The sequence below is a fragment of the Eublepharis macularius genome, chromosome 3 (assembly GCF_028583425.1).
Source record: "Eublepharis macularius isolate TG4126 chromosome 3, MPM_Emac_v1.0, whole genome shotgun sequence".
Lineage (NCBI taxonomy): Eukaryota > Metazoa > Chordata > Lepidosauria > Squamata > Eublepharidae > Eublepharis > Eublepharis macularius.
Window position 1 is genome coordinate 57,142,998 of NC_072792.1, and position 21,414 is coordinate 57,164,411.

General features: G+C 40.5%; 1 protein-coding gene across 5 annotated transcripts; it reads left to right on the top strand.

The window, feature by feature from the left end:
* Positions 1 to 2,308: 2,308 nt before the first annotated feature.
* On the top strand, positions 2,309 to 20,406 carry LOC129325734 (regucalcin-like). Of its 5 annotated transcripts, none has more exons than XM_054973592.1 (7): positions 2,309 to 2,415; positions 7,220 to 7,385; positions 11,117 to 11,299; positions 12,609 to 12,824; positions 16,398 to 16,529; positions 19,351 to 19,505; positions 20,141 to 20,406. In XM_054973592.1, the coding sequence occupies exons 2-7, from the start codon at positions 7,223 to 7,225 to the stop codon at positions 20,189 to 20,191; spliced, it is 900 nt and encodes a 299-aa protein (XP_054829567.1). In that variant the 5' UTR covers positions 2,309 to 2,415; positions 7,220 to 7,222; the 3' UTR covers positions 20,192 to 20,406. The 5 variants fall into 5 exon arrangements, with proteins under 5 accessions (XP_054829567.1, XP_054829566.1, XP_054829568.1 ...); XM_054973591.1 differs by lacking the exon at positions 2,309 to 2,415 and adding an exon at positions 3,740 to 3,970; XM_054973593.1 differs by lacking the exon at positions 2,309 to 2,415 and adding an exon at positions 3,740 to 3,958.
* Positions 20,407 to 21,414: the final 1,008 nt, after the last annotated feature.

Below are 21,414 nucleotides of genomic sequence, written 5' to 3' on the forward strand. Positions count from 1 at the left end.
TGTGGCTGAAGCATTCTCAGGAGAGAGAGGCATGGCAGGGACATGAGATGTTTATGCTGAACATCTAGCAACAGATGATGTGCTTCTAAGCATGGAGGGATACTGGGGTAGATTCGACCGTTCTTCCAAGGAGCCTTCCTCTCACTTAAGTTGCTTATCCTCCAGTGGATGAGGAAAACTAAACTGGAGGAAACCTCCATCAGCTGGAACACTATTTCCATCTTTACTCAATGGAGTAGTGGGACAGGGTTAGTTGTATACTAGCAGTGATCTATGAAAAGACAGCACTTGCTCCTTAGCACCCTTCCATTATCTGTTTTATTGTTATCTTATGCCACTACATTATAGAGACTATCTTCAGCAAGTGGTAGTCTAAAGCTCAGGTTCAAAACACCCAGTTCCTTATGATTGGTATATTGGCAAGGAAAGTATGTAATTGGCCTAGTAGAGCAAAATGCACTTCAAGTTGAAAAAAATTATGCAGGAGGAAAGAATCAGAGGTCCACATGCTGCAAGATAAAAATGCTTGGCAGCCCTCATCATAGCACCTTTAATGTCATATCTGTTTGCACTATAATGTAAACTTTGCCATCCATAAACCCTGGCAACAATTGGGGCATCGCCAAGTAGTAACTTCCGAAACAATGGGCTCCTGAAATGTCTCCTAATTTTAGGGTGAGAAGTGTTGACAATCTGCAGAGGAAAAGACCTGGAGCTCCCCAAATGTATGCATGCAAGTTTTGGATAGTGCTGAGAAGGAAGGTGGGATTTGTAGGTCTTCCAAGCCATCCAGGGACAATGAGACAAGAGCACTTTCTTGCAGCGAAGGGCATTCTCACAGCTCTTGTAGCTTTCCTCTTCCATCTCTACCTTGTCCTTTCCCGTTCTGGCACTCCCATGTACCTGCTGAAGTGACTTCCCACCCATCCCTTCCTTGGTTGGAATTTGCGGTGTTTACTGTGCATCTGCCATTTAATTTGGGAGCTGCTAAAAATTACAGTGACGGCCTATTCTTACCATGTAAAGAAAGGCTTTTGCTGGTTTGTGGAGTGAAAGAAGAAGGAATACAACTCTGACCTCTAATGTGGTTCTACGGAAGATAATTTAAGGCTCTGACACTGAGTCACTGGATGCAAAAAGAAATTACTTAGAGGCTATTATATACTAATAGTTAAGTGGCAAAGATCTGTGGTTACTTAAATCTGGAGAATGGAGCCATGAGCAGACAAGACAGATCTTCCGACACATCTGAAAAATGCCCCAGGTTTGCAGAAAAATCTGAAATCTAAACTATATGGAATTTTTTAAAAACCCAAATGATAAAAGGAGTGCCTGTAGCTTTAACCAGATGTCATCAATGAGCATTCCTAGGCAACCACAACAGCCTTCAGGCCTTGGTTTCTGTTAGGGTCAGTTTCTGTTAGGCAGGAGCAGGGCTTTTTCCAGGGCTGTTTGGGCCTTTGAGGGGGGAATCATTGGGGCCCAGTAGCAACCACCAGACAACTTTATACCACCTGACTCACCCAAGCCTGGCTGCTTGCTATTGCTCAACAGCAGCCCCTCCTAAAGCCAATGTAGTGGTTAGAGTTTTAGAGTAAAATGTGGGAGACCCAGGTTCGAATCCCCACTTTACTGCAGAAGCTCACTGGGTGACTTTGATAAAGTCACATATTCGCATCCTTACCTACCTATCATGTTTGTTGTGAGGCTAATATGGAGGCAAAGAGAATGAGGTAAACTCCTTTGTCCCCATTGTGGAGAAAGGCAGTATATAAATGAAGTAATTAAATACAGGTAAAATGCAGGTAAATGCAGGTAAAAGATAAGCTTTTTAGAGGGTTTTTAGAGGGTTTGAAGGAGAGCAGGACATAGGGGAAAGTAAGTATATGAGAAGAAAAAAAGGAAATATTGTGGGGAAGGGAAACCAGGGGAAAGTGAATTAACCCTCTAAAGTCTGTGTTGTCCCCATCTTGTGACTGGGCCCGGCTCAGCTGTCACCATGCAACAGGGCCATAGGAGAATGGCTTCCAGGAAGGGGGGGGGAGAAAGAGGGGAGGGGCAGGAAAGAGAGAGGACATGGTAGCGGAGAGGAAAATGAGATCCCCCCCCCGCCACACACACACAAGTCCTTGCGGCCGGATCCTATATTATTGCTTCACACTCCAAGTCTGAACCATGCAGGTGCTCGAACTACCCGTTTCTCAAAATCTTAAGGGATCCCGCGCTTCCCAGTCTGTTTTTCCTGATAGTCCTCCTCAACGGGCTCCAGGCGCAGCGAAGATCCTCCTCGTTGGCTGGAAATTCCTGGAAGGAAAGAGTTGCAAACATGCCTCCTACGCGGTGCCTCAAGCTTTGTGGGCCGGGCTTAGAAAACCGGGAATGGAGGCGCCGCCGCATCTGTAGTCTCCAGAGTGGGTGAGTAAAACTGGGCGTTTGTCCGAGTACGCCAGAACCATCGGAACTAGCGACTTTCGGAACTAGTGATTTCGCAGGACAAAACCAGTCTTGCCTTCCCCTGATCTGGCTTTAACAGGCCCAACCAACTCTCAACTCTTGCACGCTGGGGAAAGGGCTGTAGAGAAAGTCTCCCTCTCTCATTAGACCGGCAGATATTCGCTGTAAAGATAGTTAAAGAGAGTCCGGGGTCTGGATTCTGCCCTTCTCCCTTTCCGAGATTTCCCTTCAGAGCCCAGCCTCCCTTTGTAAATTAAGATTCTCTGCCGCTGCCGTCTTTGCCCCCCCCCCCCTCACCCATGCTCTGAAAAGTCAACATGTGTCTTCATTTAATCCAAAACCAGGTCAGAGAGATTCGCTTTTTAAAAATAATAATTCTTACTTGGTTAGCAATCCTAAGGAGGTCTACTCAGCTCAAGTGCAATCAGTTTCAAGTGCCCAGAAACTTAATTTGGCATAAAAGTCTGCGTCGACTTTTGAGAGCACATAGAACGGCCGGTTCATGTTGCTGCTTATGTCGAATGTCTTGTTTTTACTATTGTGATGATTTTAATGGTAAGTCGCCTTGAGCAGGACTCTGAAGAGACAGCATAGAAATATCCAAAATAAATAAATCGACTTTCATGAGCCAGACCAGACCCACATGCAGATACGTGCATTTGTGTGTTTCTCGTTAGAAAATTAGGGTAAGTCTGAATGGTGTACACAAATTGTAAAAGATGAAGATGGGAAGCTGTGTTAGTCTGTAGCAGTAGAAAAGAGCAAGAGTCTAGTAGCACCTATAGGACTAACAAAATTTGTGGTAGGGTATGAGCTTGAAAGCTCATACCCTACCACATGAAAGTTCATACTCTGCCATAAATTTTGTTAGTCTTATAGGTGCTACTGGACTCTTGCTCTTTCCTACTGTAAAAGATGATGCCCTTATGTTATGAACCAACCAATCCCTACTGAGTCCAAGTGTGATAGAATCAAATAGGTTGTTTTAAAGTTTCCATGCCAACAAGTTCTCCATAAGGAAAGGTATTGGTATAACTTTAGTTTTAGTTATGTAATACGGTAACGTGTCTTATTTATAACACTGTATTTCAATTTGACTTTGTTTAATTTTTGTTACATGTTACAAAACCTTTGCACAGAAGAACTAACACCACAGTACCCTCCCCCCCCCCGCTCCCACCCCGCTCCCATTCATGGGTAGAATGCTAAATAAGGACTTTGAAGTTTGCCCTACTTACTAGGCCACAAAAAAGATTGTATTCAGCAAGAATGTGGCAATGTTTGACTGTGAAGATAATACATGGCATTACAAATTAGCAGTGTTAGCTGCTTTAAAGTTGCTGAAATTTCAAAAGCATAATTAAATTGGCCAGTAGTGCTTGGAAGACTAGTCAAGAAATTTCAAAGACACATTCTGCATGAGCTTTCAAGAGCTCTGGTCTGGAAATCTTACCTATTCTACTGAGTCTCTCCACCTAGAACTTGTGATCTGTTTATTCAACTGGTACTGGATTCAGTAAGAAATTTTTACCTACTGTTCATCTTTTAGTTGCCAGTTCGTGCAAATATATATAGTTACCGAACCATATGTGAAATAAAACCTCAGGATGCATTCTGCCAAAGTTGCATTTTTACTGCTGATTTATTGTTGTTTCATGGGTATGTTTTTAAATTGGTTTTATGGTTTGTTTTGGGCCTAATTTGTTTTAATGGACTGTTATTTTAGTATTTATGCTTAACTGTTTTGTGAACTGCCTTGGGTGTTCTTTGGAATGGAAAGGTGGGGTACACATTTCTAAAATAAATGCAAGAGATTTAAGCTTTGCACTCTGTGGGTTTTTTTAAGTGCATTGATATGGGCCGGATTATATCCTTAGAAAAGACATATACATAATTTATTTTGCTGTACTGTAAAATGTGTTGTAGCTTGCACTGAACAGTATATGCAAGCACATTATGAGTTGCCCTTGGCAGCACGTTTGCGTAACATCACTGGCCAGGGCAAACACTGCTCATGAGCTTCTCAGATGCTTAACAAACTCTCTTGATTTTTGAGATCTCGACAAGCTGCAGCAACAGAACTGGCTCTGGTGATAATGAGTTTGATTTGAGCGATCACAAATTGTACAGGTGTAAGGACTGAACCCTTTAGGAAATGTTGCATAACTTTATTTTTTCTGTTTCAGAATTCAAGTTTAAAATACGTATTGGCTGGAATGTACAATTAATTAAAACAGACTCTCTCCAGAATGAGAGAGGCTTAAAGTTGCTTTCAGGGCAAGGTGTAAAATTGACAGTTTGGTCTTGATTCCCAGCAAAGGGCTAGGGCAGAGAGTTTGTTTTTGGGCTTAGGCTCCTTGCATGAGTATGGCACATTTCCGTTGCATCATTTGTAGGTGTGCTGTAGAAACACTTGTATTGGTAACCTGCCCCAAGTCTTCCTAGCTTCTGTTTATTAAGTTACTTACATCCCTTATGTCCTGTATTCTCTCCACCACCACCATGAGGGGTCAAGGTGGAAGACCTCCCTTCTTAGAGAGTGGCTATTAAGAGAACATGGAAGTGACACCAGAGCTGAAAAATATTTTGATATACCAGCATCAAATTTGTGCAAGCATCAAGCATTTTGGAACCAGCTTTGCACAGAGTGAAAAGGAATATTTCAGACCCTGAGGTCACAGTAACAAATGCTTAGACGAGCATGTACCATTCAGGGATGTTGCTGGTGGTGGGGGGAATCAATGTGTATATATTTATCAAACAGCAGGTGAGAAAGTGATGATGAAACAACTGTAGCCTTGCTCCTGACAGTTGGGTGTAACTTGGAAACTTGCATACTTTCATAACATAAATGAAGAATGTAAGAATTACTGTAATGATGTAAAGTTTTAAGTGTGTGTTTATTGAAATTCTTGGTTGCAGAAGAACAAGGGAGGGTGAAAGGGGGGGATGAGTGAGTGAGGTGATTGGTTGGTGACTGAGAGTCTCACCACACAGTGATGCCTGGCACCGTGCTCTTTAGGTGTCGGGTTTCACAATTTTACCTGGGAAGTGTAGTTTTAAAAGAGCTGATAGATAATGATTCACTCTTTTTGTAAAACAAAGAGTTTTTTTGTGGTGGGGGGTGTTGAAAAAGAAAAGAAGCATTTGGCTACTGCCCTTAACCCCTTAGTTGCTGAACTATACAGTCTCCCCCACCCTCTTTATTTTAAGATCTGGCAGATTCCACCCAGAGGGGTTGCTGAACTACGCAGTCTCTCCCCACTCCCTCTGGGCGGAATCTGCCAGCGGGGTGGGGGTGGGGGGTGGGTAGTTCAGCAACTAAGGAGTTAAGAGAGCTAGCCAAAAGCTTCTTTTCTTTTCCATCCCTCCTTCCCAACTCTTAGTTTTACAAAAAGAGTGAATCCTTCTCTCTCTACAGTGATCCGATCCAGCGGCTCTTGTAAAACTACAGCTCCCAGGTAAAATTGTGAGACCCAACACTTAAACAGCACGTGCCAAGTGTCACTGTGTGGTGAGACCCTGATAGTGTATAGGAGAAGTTCAGAGGTTTGTGAGGAGAGCAAGTCCTCAGTTAACAGTAAGGGAGTCTGCAGTCCACAGAGCCTGGAAAAGCAGTCTTCTGATTAGAATCCCACATACTGCTGTGAAAAGCATTGAGATTTTAAGAATGAAGCAGAATACTTATAGGGGACATATTAAGGACTAGAGGGAGTCAAATCCTAATCTTGTCAGAGTATTATAAGAGTGTGAGAAGAAGCTGACAGAAACCTGAGTTGAAAAGGAGAGCTTAACTGAGCAAAATAAAATAAAGATTGAACAAAGTACATTCTGAAGAGAGAGGAGGATTTGAGAGGAGGATTGTGAAATTAAAGATTGTGACACCTCAGTCTGAAGTTATTGGCATACACTGTTTTATTTACTGAAGAAAAGTTGCTGAACATCCTGAAACCAATACGCTTCTTGTACAAATAAAGTTTTATTTTGTTCATCGTTGAACCTAGAGTTATATATATGCTGTTACCATACAACAGTCTCATCCTTAGGACCACATAGTCCAAAGAAGAAGTTTTAGAGCTTGGGTACTATGAGAAAGGTTTATTAATTGGGTTGGAATTAAATTCCTGGTGGCAGTGTAACATACCCAGAGAGAGAGAGAGAGAGAGAGAGAAATAACAAGAAAATTAAAGACACACCATATCCAACCACACGATTATAAGAAAGTAGTTGTGACAATTACCTTACTGCATCAGACAAAAGAACTATCTAGTAAAGTGTTCTGCATCAACAGTGGACATTAGAAAAATGCTTCTGGAAAGTTCTCAGATAAGGGACTCACTGTATGTCAGATTTATTTATTTGCTCTAGTTATACCCCATCTTTCTGTCCAATGGGGACACAAAGCAGCTGACATAATTTTATTCACCCAACAACCCTGTGAGGTAGGTTAGGTTAAGAGAGAGTTACTGGGCCAAGGTCACCCAGCAAGCTTCCATGGCAGAGTGGGGATTCAAACCTGGGTTTCCCAAATCCTTATCTGACACTCTGACACTGTACCACACTGGCTTTCAAGATACACTTCTAAAATTGTCACTGACTGAAATCCACAATTTTCTGGTCCATGTTTGGTTGGAAATGTTTTCCACTGAAATTCTCAAGACTGACTTCTAAATAATATGAACCTGTTGATACTCTGTTTCAAATATACTGAATTTTTCAGCTTTCTTTACTTGCCTTCCTTGATTGCTGTTGTTTTTTTCCAAAGGCGATGTCATCTGTAAAAATTGAGGTTGTTGTGAAAGAGCATTGCAAGCTTGGAGAGTCACCTTTATGGGAGGAAAAGAAAAATTCACTCCTCTTTGTGGATATAACCGGCAAAAAAGTATTACGATGGAATTCTCTTACTAAGGAAGTACAAGCTGTTAACGTGGGTAAGACAGAGCTTTCAAAAAGCTCCAATGATTTTACATTTACTCATAGTAAAATGTTTGTTTTTGAAGATCATAAAAATTAGGTGATCAAAAGTGGCATCACATGCCTTTATAGAATCTTTGGGAGGAAGATACGACAGAATCTGTGGTAGCTTCTGAACTTTTCCCTGTGCATGCAGTTCTTAAGGCTGTTCCCTGAAATAAAAGCACCTCATATCTAGAAAGTGTGGAAATTGTATCAGAGATTAGAATCTGTAAACAGACACATCTGCCACATAGTCAGGAAGAAAGTTTTTGAAGTGGCTTACACAGAATCATTAATAACAACATTAAAAAAATTTAAATGAATGTTGCCACTTCAGCAGTAATAAAATACAGTATCTCCCCACCTTGTGGAACGGCCTGCCTGATGACATCAAGAGAGCTCCCACACTTCTGTCATTCCACAAACTTGAGTTGTTCAGGAGGGCTTTTCTATAAACGATATAGGGCTATACTATAACAGAATGGTTCGGGAAGGTGATTTATAAAGGGACACAGCACACTTATACCCCTGGGAGTTGGATGTATTACCTGTTTGCTGCACGCGTTATTCCTGTTACTGCATTATTTTCTAGTGTTTCTGCAGTGTATCTGCTCTCTGTATCATGTCTAATGTGTCACATTTTTTCAGATTTCTGTAATCCTAGTACACTGCTTATTAGATGACTGACTCATGGATTGTATCAATGGATTGTATCAAGTGTAATTCACTTTAAGTCTGTGAGAAAGGTGGACTGTAAATATAGTAAATAAATAACCATATCAGATTTAGTACCAAGATAATGAATAGCAGTAATAGGTAAAAAATTGAAATATCATCTCAAAACCACAGCTAAGACATTTGATAACACAGGAAAAAGCAAAAAATGAAAATTATTTAGAATAGGAGCAGCAATCTAAAAATTGAAAACCACAGTCATTCTGTTTTCAGCAACTCTTTTTTCAAGTTGAGCGCTGCTCAGACACTTTGTCCAGGATAGAGTGCAAGTGCACTTCTTTTTCTGGGTCATACCTGCAGATACCTGCTGATTCATATACATCCTTGGAGCATATACTTAAGAATATATAGGCATATCCGTATAATTGGTAAGAATACACTTTAAAGAAAAAGCAACAAAGTGTCTTCTGACACCTTGAATACTAACAACTTGATGGTGATTGATAGTGTTCCAAAAGTGGATTTGTTGCAGGGTTGCCAGGTCGCCCCTGGCAACTGGTGGGCAGCGGAGGAGATTCATTTGCTCACGTCAGAACATCCCCGCCTCCTGGTGACATGATGTTACTTCCAGTAGTGATGTCATCATGCCAGAACTACTCTGGTATTTGGGCAAATACTCTATGGTTTCATCTAGCAACATGATGACATCACTTCCAGGGGTACAGTGGCAACCTTAATCTGTTGTATGGTTTGGCCCAGGTTCAGATGGATAATTGGAGAAGAAGTTGTTGAAGTCCTGATGAATTTTCTTAAGGGCCTCCTCCCTATGAGTTCAGCTGATGAGCATATCATCAGTGTATCTTGAGTAGAAGCATGGTGCTGGGGATAGAAGCGGTGGAACCATTGCTCTGAATTAGCCAAAGATACATTGTCTTACTTTGAAACTATGGAGTATTGTTGATCTGAAGATACAAACTTTCAAGCTGGTAACTTGTCTTTCATTAATAAATCAAGATTCCTGAAGGGAACATGAAAGAGATTTTAAAGTCAGATATGTATATGAACTTTGGTCACAGAAACTCAATTATCATCTGGAGGACAAAACAGAATTAATCGTCAGAACTAGGCAGGTTATTAGATATCAAAAACTCAGCCCAATCACACAAATGATGCACCATAATTCCCAGTTAGGGACTCGTGGGATACTCTATTAAACATTTGAATGCAAACACAAGACTCAGATCACATGAGCTGTAATCCTGTACATAATTTAAAACACGTTGAAGTCAGTGGGGTTAAGCAGTTTAATTATGATCAGAAATGCACTTATCTTTCATGTGCATTACCCATTCAGAACTCATCTCCTCACTTTTAATTTCTCTATTTAAAAGTGAAATAAAAGTTTATCTTTTATTACTCCTTCAGTGTATTCTGCAGAAGTATCCTTTCCAGCTTTGAGGTTACTATGTGTTCAGCTGTGAGAACCACACCATGGATTAATTAATTAGATCATACCAGTATTTTATTTACTTAAAAATTTTATACCATTTTTCTGATCAAAGCCCACTACATTGTATGCATATTTCAAAAACCCATCCTTAAAATCCCCATATTCACCATACATTTATAGAGGGAGGAAAAGCCAGAATACATTTTTCAGAAACTATTTTTATTTATTTATTTATTTATTTATTTATTTATTTATTTATTTATTTATTTATTTATTTATTTATTTCGAATTTGTATTCCACCCTCCCTGCGAGCAGGCTCAGGGCAGATAACAACATATTAAAAATACAATTAAAAATTCTATTTGCCAAGCTCTTATGAAATGGGAACATTTTTAAAAGCAGCCTAAAACAATTGACTGCTGGTGTCTTCTGAGCTTCCACAGAAGGAACTCCACAGCTTTGACACCACAAATGAGTATTCACTTTGGGGTGTTCATAAAATCTCCTTTGGATGGAGAACCCTCAGCTGATACAAGAGAGGCTCATGTGGAAAGAAGAGTTTCCTAAATTGTGCAATGTTCAAACTGTGTAGGTCTGTAAAATTATAATTGGCACTTTGAACTGAATCTGGCAGATAGCCAGAACATGTCCAAAATGAGATCAGTGCATCATTAACAGGTGGCTGCATTTGATCTACTTTAATTTGCAAACTGTTGTAAAGGGAATTTCAACATAGAACATATTTTGAAAGGCAGTATTGGCATTGTAGAGAGAATACTAGACCTGCTCCTGGTAAAACTGCAACAGCATATTAGTTAAAACTGTAAGTAAGTCTTAGGACATTATAAAGACCAGCAGATACATTTTGGCACATGCTTTTATGAGCCAAAATATGCATGCATATTTAAGGACAAATAAGGGGAGGTAGATTTTTATTACAAAGTGAGTCCAGAAGGCCCAGAGAAAAGTGTGTGATGTTACCATGTTAGAACTCAAATGAAAACAAGACCCAGGAAAAAGAGTAAAGATCCCAGCAGAGTAGATTTGTCCAAGCTGGTGCAGAATGTGTAAATTACAAAATTCAAGCCATTTGCCAAATGCTTTATATAGTCACATACAAGCACTGTATCTTATAATTTATTTATTTCAGTATTTTATTGTTTATATCCCACTGTGCTTCTTTTTCAGAACTCTAGGTAGCTTATGTAAAATTCCCAAGAGGTCTTCCATCCATGTCTGTATGTGTGTGTAAAGTGCCATCAAGTTGCAGCCAACTTTAAGGAGAACCCATAGGGTTTTCAAGGCAACAGATGAACACAGGTGTGGTTTGCCACTGCCTACCTCCATGTAGTGTCCCTGGACTTCCTTGGTGGTCTCTCATCCAAGTACTAACCAGGGCTGACTTTGCTTAGCTTTCTAGATTTGATGAGTTAGCTTGGACCATCCAGGTCAGGGTGTGCTGACCAGACCCAGACCTAAAGATATACCACATTTCAACAAATGGTTCTGAAATCAGTGTGCAAGCACTTATTCTACTGCTTTTTTTAATACAACTTCTCGTCCTCCAACATGGTTTCCAGATGATGTGGTAAGCTTGGTGGCTCTTCACAATTCTGGTGATTATATTATTACCCAAGGACCCCGGTTTGCTGCTCTGAATTGGAAAAACAAGTCTGTAACCACCATTAATCATGTGGACAGGGATAAAGCCAATAATCGATTCAATGATGGAAAGGTGGATCCTGCAGGAAGACTGTTTGCAGGTGGGTTGATCGTGATTCACATTCTTAAAATTAAAGAAAGGTTGAGAAACAGTTTCTGTAATACAGTATGGAGATCTGCTACACAAAGGGTGGGGGGGAGAACCTACCAGAGGCCCATGTACCTCTTGAGATCCTGGCCTTCATAAATAAAACAAGGAGCTTATTAGCCCAGTCCGCACATGCTTGCAGTGGGCATGGTCACTGCATAGGCAAATCTTTGTGGTGTGTAATCCAAACAGATGTCTGACTGCGTTGCTCAACTCTCAAGGGGGAAGACCTAGAGTCATTACACATATGATTAGTGGTATCAGACTTGACTACGTTGATCATCTGTAAGCAGTTATGCTTTGATCCTGCTTCAACAAGCAGCCCCACATGTTCAGAGAGCAATCCTAAGCAGGTCTATTCAGCGTATATCCTAAATGTATTATGATTGTGCTGGCAGTTCCGGATGAGATTGTTTGGGGACTTTTTAACTCTTCCACCCCCTTTCTATACATGCTTGTTAACTTTGGTTAAAGTAATTATTACCAGGCTTCTAATAATCAACTGTGATAGTATTTTAATTTTAAAGTTAATTACTGGTTAACTCTTTTAAAACATTATCTATTTCCCAGGTTCCTGTTTCTGAGAGGACTTGAAATTTCTCTGAAAATAAGATTTGTCATAGTCTGTTGCAGGGCTTTTTTTCTGGGAAAAGAGGTGGCGGAACTCAGTGGGTTGCCCTCAGAGAAAATGGCCACATGGCTGTTGGCCCCGCCCCCTTATCTCTTTTTTTGCTGGCATTGACAGGTTTGCTTAATAGTGGCATAGTATTTCTGTCATGCTATGTACTGCTTCGTTTTCATGAACAAACGTTACTGAAACTTGAGAGCTTGGGGAGGTGTTCTGATGACCCTGTTGTATGGCATTTTTTGGCATTGGGGTATTGTTGGAATACAAATGCCTTTCTTGGACCCTGAAAATTCTGTGTTTCAAGTTTGCATCTTGATATTCCAACTCTGTGAAGATAAAGGCTTGGATCTACCTGAGCACAACTTTCTCATTTCCCCTTCCCACTGCAGCTCAAAATGCTGGCAATCTTTAGCTGCAGTGGAAGAGGGGAAGCAAAGAAGTCATGCACCATGGGTGGAAATCATCTTGCCCACACAAAAGCTTCAGATTGTCCAAGCCTGATTATTTAATACTTTCCTACTGAATCTAGGGGGAAGTCATATTGGAACTTGTCCTTTGTTAAAGAGGCCAACCTTGTGATGATTTTTCTTTTGCTCTGCGCTTACTATCAGCCTAAAATCTGTGCTTCTTCTAGGCACAATGGGTAACGAAACTGCGCCAGCAGTGCTAGAACGGAAACAAGGTTCTCTCTTCACCCTATTCCCTGACCACTCTGTAGTGAAACACTTTAACAGCGTGGACGTCTCCAATGGTTTGGACTGGTCACTGGATTGCAGAACATTCTTTTACATCGATAGCCTGTCGTACCGAGTGGATGCTTTTGACTATGACCTGCAGACAGGACAGATCAGTATGATTGCTTTCCTTGTTTTGAGAGCCATAAAGTGTGCAACTGCTTTCCTATCAAGCACCATACCTGCTTTTATTATTATTTGCAGCATTATAACACTGGCAAATGAAAAAACAGTTATTGAAATAATTAGGCTGCTTTTAAAATGTTCCCTTTGAATATTAAAGACATTTGTATGTTCAAAGAAGTCATATTAATATTTGAAACATGCTTCTCTTTTATCACAGAGAAAGGCATTTAAATCTAGAAAAGACTAGTGTATATACTTTAGTTAAAGAGGAGCATTTGCTTCTGACTGGTAATTAGACATTTATTCAGCCTTTCCTCCTTGGTACCCAGAGCCATGTACATAGGATTCCCTGGTGGTTTCACATCCACGCATCAGATCCAGATCTGCCTACGTACAGCAAGGTTGTTGCAGCCCGCTTCTTTTACTACAGAAAGGATGAGCTGAGCTTATTACATGTGTATCCGGCCCTCCCCACGCGCAGGCTCAGGGCGGCTCACAAAAACAATTAAATACAGAATTTAAATATACATTTGAAACCACAGCAAGACACATAAAGCCAATCAATGCAAAGATATCAATGCTCATATGAAAGGCTGCATCAGAACTATAAAGTGCAGATAGTACAGATGGAGCAGTCATTTTCAGAGTCGTGTGTTGAGGGCCCAGATGTGGGGGGACACCATCACACCTCAGCCATAGGCTCGGCAGAACATCTCCATGTTACCGGTCCTGCGCAATTTCAGTAAGTCCCACAGTGCCCAGATCTCCACTGGGATAGCATTCTACCAGGATGGGGCTGGGGCCCCTGGCCCTAATTGAGACCAGACAAATGTCCCTCGGGCCGGGGACCACCAACAGCTGCTTGTTGGCAGGGAGTAATTTTTACTGCTGTTGCTTCCAGAGTAGTATGTGGTTTGTGGCAAATGATAGGCAAATGCAGCAGAGGAGAACTGTAGAATCCATTTATATGCTTGCACTGAACTTGATCACATAGGGGGAAAGGGTGGTACGCACTGCATCAGAAACCCCATATTCAAGTATGTGGCACAGTTATCGTGAATAACTTTGGACTGATCTAAAGATATGTTTCTGGCTTTGCCAATGGAAAGACTTCACATTTCAGATCCTGGAAGATACATGTTCTGGAGAATAATTTATTATTGAAAAAGCTGTGATTGTAAAGCAGCTAAAAGCTATTGGTTTGTTGTATATGGACAACAGATATATTTGTGTTAGCGGGAAGCAGGATAAATCTGTTTCCTTATCTTTTGTGTGCTATCTTCAGATACAATCACTTAATAGCTACAGATGGCCTTGCTGACTTTGGAGATGTTCAATACCACTGTCCTATGAAGTCATCTTATTTTGATAACAAAGGACTATGTTTATCATCTGTGTTTGGTCTTTCAACTAGCTAGTCTAGTTTGTCTTACTAGTCTTGTGCAAACACCTATTATACTTTTGCTGACTTAACATGTAGTCTTTGGAAGCTTGGATTTGCAATTGATGGTATGGCTAGTAATTACTCCTGCTATCCTTTTCTGCTGTAATAAGTAAAATCATGGCTCTTTAAGACTTGTGTTTTGCAGGTTAGAATCTATGTTTGCCTAAACCCAGGAAGACAGGGTGCCCTCTCCTGAGATGAAGTGGTGCTGGTTCTGACATGCACTGCTGTACATATTTCTTTTTGTATCCTGTGAACGAGTTCTACTGGGTCTCTCTCCCATGAAGCATTGTTCTTCGTGTGCTAGCACTTGTACAAAGGCTCAGTGAAAGGCATTGATCTTGCACAAATGAATGTGCCAGCACAAGAAAATATGAGCTCTGCTGTTGAAGAGGATTATCTGTCCTGCGGGGAGAGCATTATTTTTAACATAGACTTTTATTTAAAATCAGTCTTGAAATAGTCATATATACAGCAATCACAAATATGCAAGAATCATTCCTTATGTCAATGATAACGGAAGCAGATAAGCATATGTGCCATAATCCCTTATCCTATATACCTTAATCTAGGCTATAAAATACCATATTAAGAATCTTATCAAAGCACTTTCTGAAAGATTAGATAGTCTCATGCAACTCAAGTCTGAGAGATTCAGGGATCTTTCTGAGTGTGATTACCTAATATAGGCTCAGTGATGTGAAACCCATATGACCATATGTTATGATCTGGCTGTGCCAGGAAGGTCTAGCAAGGCTTCAGAAGCCTGTTAACAGTGGGAGTAGGCCTGCCTACGGTTCCCAGGAGCCCCTGGGCCGTTTTGGCACCCTTTTGGACCAATCAGAACATAGGGGCTAGTGCTATAAAAGTCTGGGAGGAAAAAAAGCCTGGGTTCTTTCTCCCAGGGAGCAGGCTTGAGGAGGTTTCTGCTAGAGGGAGAGGCCCTCATCCAGGTAGGGTGAGAAGACAGGCCTGGCAGACAGAGGGATAGTGAGTTCAGTCACGCTAGGGCCTTTTGTTTATTTTACTTTCACCCATCTATTGTTGCTAAGGCACCTTGTTTGTTGTTTGATTAACTGACCTCCTTGTAAATAAACTATTTTGTTTGTTGTTACTTTGCTGGGTCCTCACGCCTGTTTATTGGCCAAGCTATGGAGGTCAGAAGGGTTGGGAGGGTACTCTGGGCCTTCCCAAGGGACCCTAAATCCCAGAGTGGTGGCAGCGTAAGATGGCTTACCCCACCTGAGGCATGACACATACCAAATCCTCTGATTCATCACATCCAGTCATATGACATGGGTTATTTTCTGCACTTAAAACTTTTTCTCATGCTAGTAAATGTATTGAATCAGTTTACTTTCTAGACCAAGTTGTTCTGACTCTGGGCATCTGTTCAACCTTTTTTTTAAAAAAGTATCTCTTCAATGATGGGACAGCAAGAACTTGTGCACATTTTGCAGATATGTAAAGCAAATTCCAGGCCCACTTCTTTTGTTTAATCAATACCTCATAGTCAGACAAGTGTCTGCCACACCAGAGACTAGCACGCATGAAACTTGGTTATAGTATCCAAGCCCAAGTGTTCAGATGTAAAGCACCTACTCCTAAACGCCAAGCATGTCAAACAACTAATTTAATGCTGATACAGTTAAAGCAATTAATTACATGTAAATAAACTGAAAATGAATAGGATAAAATTCTGTAATAAGTATTTACGAAATACGATCCATACATACAAAATGCTATTAACAAACATTCAGTCTAAGAGGGCCAAATTTCTCAGTACTGTATTGTGCTGAGAAAGTAATTCATGACCTAGTTGTCCAATTTGGTAATAAGAGTTCCTTGCATGATATAATTAAAGAGTCATGCCCACTATGCCATAGTTGGCGAGAATGCCAGTTTCATATTGTGCTTCCACAATATTCCAACGCCTTGCGTTGAGTAAATTTTCTTGGAAGACTTCAGTCTGGGTGCAGTCCCCTTCCCTTTGCCCAGCATCAGAAGAACTCTATGGTTCTTCTTAACTTTTTCCAAGTGGTTGATCCAGGAAACTGTTGACTTATGAAGAAATTAAGGTGTGATTTAGTGCATAAAGTGTGTCATTTTCTTTCTACAGCCAACCGCAGAAGTGTGTATACAATGGAACAAGAAGACCACATTCCAGATGGAATGAGTATTGATACAGAAGGAAAACTCTGGGTAGCCTGTTACAATGGAGGACGAGTGATCCGTATAGATCCTGAGACAGGTAAGCAGTTGCAAAAGGGAAAAAATAGCAAGGAAAATCTTCCAATATAAGATTTTCACTGAGAGATCTCTGTCTTTTGGTGCTACACCTCTGAAGATGCCAGCCACAGCTGCTGGCGAAACGTCAGGAACTACAATGCCAAGACCACGGCAATACAGCCCGGAAAACCCACAACAACCATCTTCCAATATAAAATTTGAGAGACAATTTTCTCTGGTTCTCTTTCAGAATTTTTAAGGTTCTTCTCTATCACATGCTCTATTTAATAGCCCAATGCTAATTGCATTGGGTACAGTCTAAAATGTTCAATTCATGGTAAGCATTTCTGTTGACAAATCTGTACACTACTGGCAAATATTCTGTTGCAATTACTTCTGTAGGTTGATTATATGCATTCTGACAAAAATGTGGTATGTTCTCATTGTCTAAGTTCATTAAGGTGTTTGACACAGCCGCTGGATTCTCTCCATGGGCCAAACTACATGTTGTGATTTCATGTGTAGTTTTTAGGTTCTCCCAACTTGAATTTAATTCATACAGTCCCATGTCAGATGCAAAAGAACTAACTTCTAAAATGTGTAGGGCCCTGGTTTGGATTGGACAGCAAGAGAAGGGACTTCAGATGTACACATGCTCTGCCCTCACACACTGTAGGGGAAAATAAGTTTCCCCAGGGCCATCCTGGCTTGGACAAACATTGCAAGAAGAAAAGAGAAGAAGGCCCTGCCTCTCCCCCATAGTCCTGATCTGAAGCAGGGCCCTGCACACTTGAGAAATGAGTTCCTTCATACTGGAAGTGCAAGTCATAGATTGGGGTGAACCCAGCATAATGTGAAAAGTCTTAACATTTTGCTGGTGAACGGCAGCCACAGAGACAGGCATAAGGGCAGATGGCATAGATGGAGCTTGGTTAGCTTTAGCCAGTTTTATGTAAGGGAAGAGAAGAGCAAAAATCAGCCTCTGCTGGCCCATTTATGTATGCTGCAGCATCACAAAATCACGCACTATTTGCCTGTTAAAATTACTTATATGAACTTGCAAGAAACAGTCAATTCAGAGAATATTAATTAGTAAATAACATTGATTGAATAGTGTACTCTTAAACAAAAAATATCTCATGTTGGCCAAATAATCTTGCAGTTAAAATGCAGTTCAAAAGTTGAGAGAAGCATTTTTTCATAACAGTCCTAATTAATACTATAACAACTGCTGACTTATTCGAAAGTCTTTCATCAGTGAATAATGGTGAAAAATAATTAAACAACAAATAACCAAACTAAAAACAACCAAAATGACAACATGAAACATAAAGTGGTAGATTAAAATAATTTTAAATATTGCTGCACAAAAACAATGCTTGATGCAGCAAATGAAGTCCTCAGCTCATGCAATCAGTTATGTAGTTACAGTATATGAACTAGGACCAAATTCCTGCTGTGCCGTTACCTTCATTGGGTAATTTTGGGCTGGTCACACTCTCAGTCTAGCTCACTAGGTGGTTGTACGGATAAAATGGGAGGGGACAGCTATGCATATTGTCAGGTGTACTACCTTGTGCTCTTTGGGGCAAGGGCAGTAATTAGTATTGAGGCTGAAAGGCAACTGTGGTGGTTCAACAATCAACCATTTATTGAACAATAACTAGTAACAGAGAACAATAACTACAGCCATATCTCTCTGGCTATAACTAATTCTTAACTGACTCTCTCAACTCTTAAGAAGGACTGGTGACTCTGCCTCCAAAACAACTGTGGCTCCAACAGTCCAAATACATAACAAGCTGAATAAAATTCAAATAATCACAAGGTCATAGTTAAAAGAAAAACCAATGAACAACCCTGAAAACAAATGAAAGTGAAAGATCTTTGGCTAGTGTCTAAAGCCCCCAGATGACCATCCCAGGAAGAGAGTTTATAAATGAGTGTTACCACTGATTCCCAGGTATGACTCATCTCCCCTTGATGAGGGCAGGGTACCAGAGAACAGCCCCTGAGGAAGACTTCACAGAAATTTAAGCATTCTGTATGCCTTTAGAAAGTAAGGCTGGAAACTTCTGGCTTTAGGTCAGGAGGTCATAGGCCTTTAATGTCAAATATAATATGTGGCAAAGGGATAGAAATCCAGCTCCACGCTCCAGACATTTTCTTTAGGCTTCAGCACTCACCTCTATTATTAGGCAGTCAATGAAATTTACATGTATTGTATGGGGAAAACATATTGAAACCATACTCACAACAGGTGGAATTTCTTTATGGTAAAACTGTATGGAGTGTGCTTGTGTGATTACCTGAGAATATATGCTTTAAGAAAGTGGTATTATGTGTTGCCTTTAGTATTATGTGTTGCCTAAAACACCCTGCCTGTGCTATTTTGAGATCTTTTTCCAAGTTTCAGTTCAATATTGTTTTTCTAACAACTTAAGCAGCCAGATGCTCCCCTGGTGTGTCACTTAAATACAGGTGTGCCCATCATGTAATCCTTTAACCTTTCATTCAGGCTTACCACTGTTCACTGTGATGAACAGTGGTAAGCCTACCACTCCTCTGCCTTGCCCTTGAAGTTCACATTTGGCTGTATTCAAACCTCGCCTTGAAAAATCTATGAAATCTATGTTCCCCTTGTTAGTTTAGTTCCTTCTTTTGAAAAAGAATAAATGGTTATGGTCTTGCATTCAAGGCCCATTGCAGCAAGACTTCTTCTAGTTCTATTGGGATGGGAAGGATCATACAGAACACAGCTAGTGTTGAATCAGAGTTTTTGTGGGACTGTTGTTGCAGATTCTAAACTGGGCACACTTCAACTGATTATTTGGTTTCAATAGGAAAACGGATTCAGATCGTGAAGTTGCCTGCAAATCAAACGACTTCCTGCTGTTTTGGTGGGCCTGATTATTCGGAATTGTATGTCACTTCTGCTTCTCAAGGAATGGATGAGGCTGCATGGTCACGGGAGCCTCAGGCTGGCAACGTTTTCAAGGTGGTTAGATAGCTTTAGTGTATTTGAAAGGATGGGAGAAGTTATCTGGGGCCAAGTATGTGAGAAGCTTTTAAAAAAAAACTTTTGTGAAATATATTCGGTTTTCATTTTACAATGTATGACTTGGATCCTATATTGCACAAAGTGATGGGCGCTCACAGGAAACTTTCCAACTTCCTGCTGCAGCCTGCCATGACCCCCCAAACCCTGCTCTTGAGGGTTGGTGGACTCCCAGAAACAGCATGAAGGGACAAGTATGGGGATCTGCAGTAGAAGGGAGTGGTGAAGGGGAACTGCTGAAGATTGCTCCAGCTTCTTCCATTGCTGGGAATGTCCTCCATGAGGGGTAGGCTTTAAATCCATGTTAATGTAAGATTCATTCCAACTGACTGATTTGTTAGCTAAAATCTTGCTCCATAACATTTGTTTTAACAATAAGCACTCATTTAAAAAATGCTATTACTTTAGCCAGGCCAGATTTCCTAGTGAAGTTTTGCTGCTGCAGTCTGTGAGGAACAGAACAAAATATATCAGATGAAATGTAGCAAACACATTTGGGCTTGAACAAATAATTCTAGTTAATTAGCAGATACGTGGATGACTGTGTGTTATCCTTCTTGCTCTTTTAAAAACAGGTAACTGGACTTGGAGTGAAAGGAATCCCACCATGCTCCTATGCAGGTTAATTTTTAAAGTAACAACAGAGGACCAGCATCAAGAACAGCAAAGAAAGGAAATGTCAGAGATCTGGAAGTCTGTATCTCTCAGGAAGCCTTAAAGTGTGACAGACACAGAGGAAGTAAAGCTAAATATCACACAGAGATTTTAATTTGCCAACATAACAGATTGTTTTTTCTCTTATTGAAAAAATTAATTTCCTAATAAAGTTTGAAATATGTTACCACGAGTGTTGGAATGGCTTGCAGAACTGTGTTTTCACACATTGATTTTTTCACCCCAAACACTTGAAATCAGAGCCATAGCAATTCACCGGTAAATAGTTAAATTTTGTTCACTTAGCTTGGTTCATATAGCGTTTCTTAAATCTATCACGTATATGTTTTGACAATGCAAGATCATATTTTTCCTAAGGCGTAGGTTTAGCAGTTACCTCCAGCACAATGTGTTGGAATCAGTGGAGCATTTCTTTGGACAAGGAGTGCAACCTTCTCATTTCCCCCTCCTGCTCAAACCGAAAATGATCCCAGAAATGTTGATCTTGATAGTTCCCCGTCTCCCCCACTATTGACTCCTCTTTTTTGTGCCTTTATTCTTTCTATGCTACTGATTTTGTAAGAAGTAAGACACTTTATACAAAGCTCTCCTGTGAAAGCTTGCTAGAGGCACACCCATACTCCAACTCGCAGTTTGGTTAGCTGACTACTTTTAATAGAGAACAGGTTATTTAGATAAGCTTTCTATGTTTTCTTCTGCTATTACAAGAATGAAATTTAATGCAAATCATCTTCAATAAAAGTAAGTTTTATTTCTTGCAATATACTTGCTTGGACAGTGTTTCACCACATGGGATTCCAAGCTTTCGTGACTGTGCAACTGTGCATTAACTAATATACTCAGTAATACCATTCACATGAAAACACAACTCTGTTCATGAGCATTGATTGACTATATAAAATGGAAGGAAGCACCCCAGAGGAGATAATAGAAAAACAGAGCTGAAAATGACCCCAAAGGTCATCTAGTCCAACCTCCTGCATGATGCAGGAAATTCACAGCTATCTCCTCCCATCACCTCCTCTAGTGATCCCTGCCTGCTCTATGCCCAGAAGAAGGCAAAAAACTATCAATCTGGCCTGGAAGAAAATTCCTTCCTGACCTCTCAAGTGGTGATCATCATTATCCTGAGCATGTAAGAAAGGGCCACGAGAGCCTAGCACAGTACTCCCTT

Coding starts and splice junctions, on each gene's coding strand:
- LOC129325734 (XM_054973592.1), top strand. CDS start 7,223: ATGTCATCTGTAAAAATTGAGGTTGTTGTGAAAGAGCATTGCAAGCTT. Junction 11,300..12,608: donor TGCAGGAAGACTGTTTGCAG/GTGGGTTGATCG, acceptor TGCTTCTTCTAG/GCACAATGGGTAACGAAACT. Junction 19,506..20,140: donor AGGCTGGCAACGTTTTCAAG/GTGGTTAGATAG, acceptor TTTTAAAAACAG/GTAACTGGACTTGGAGTGAA.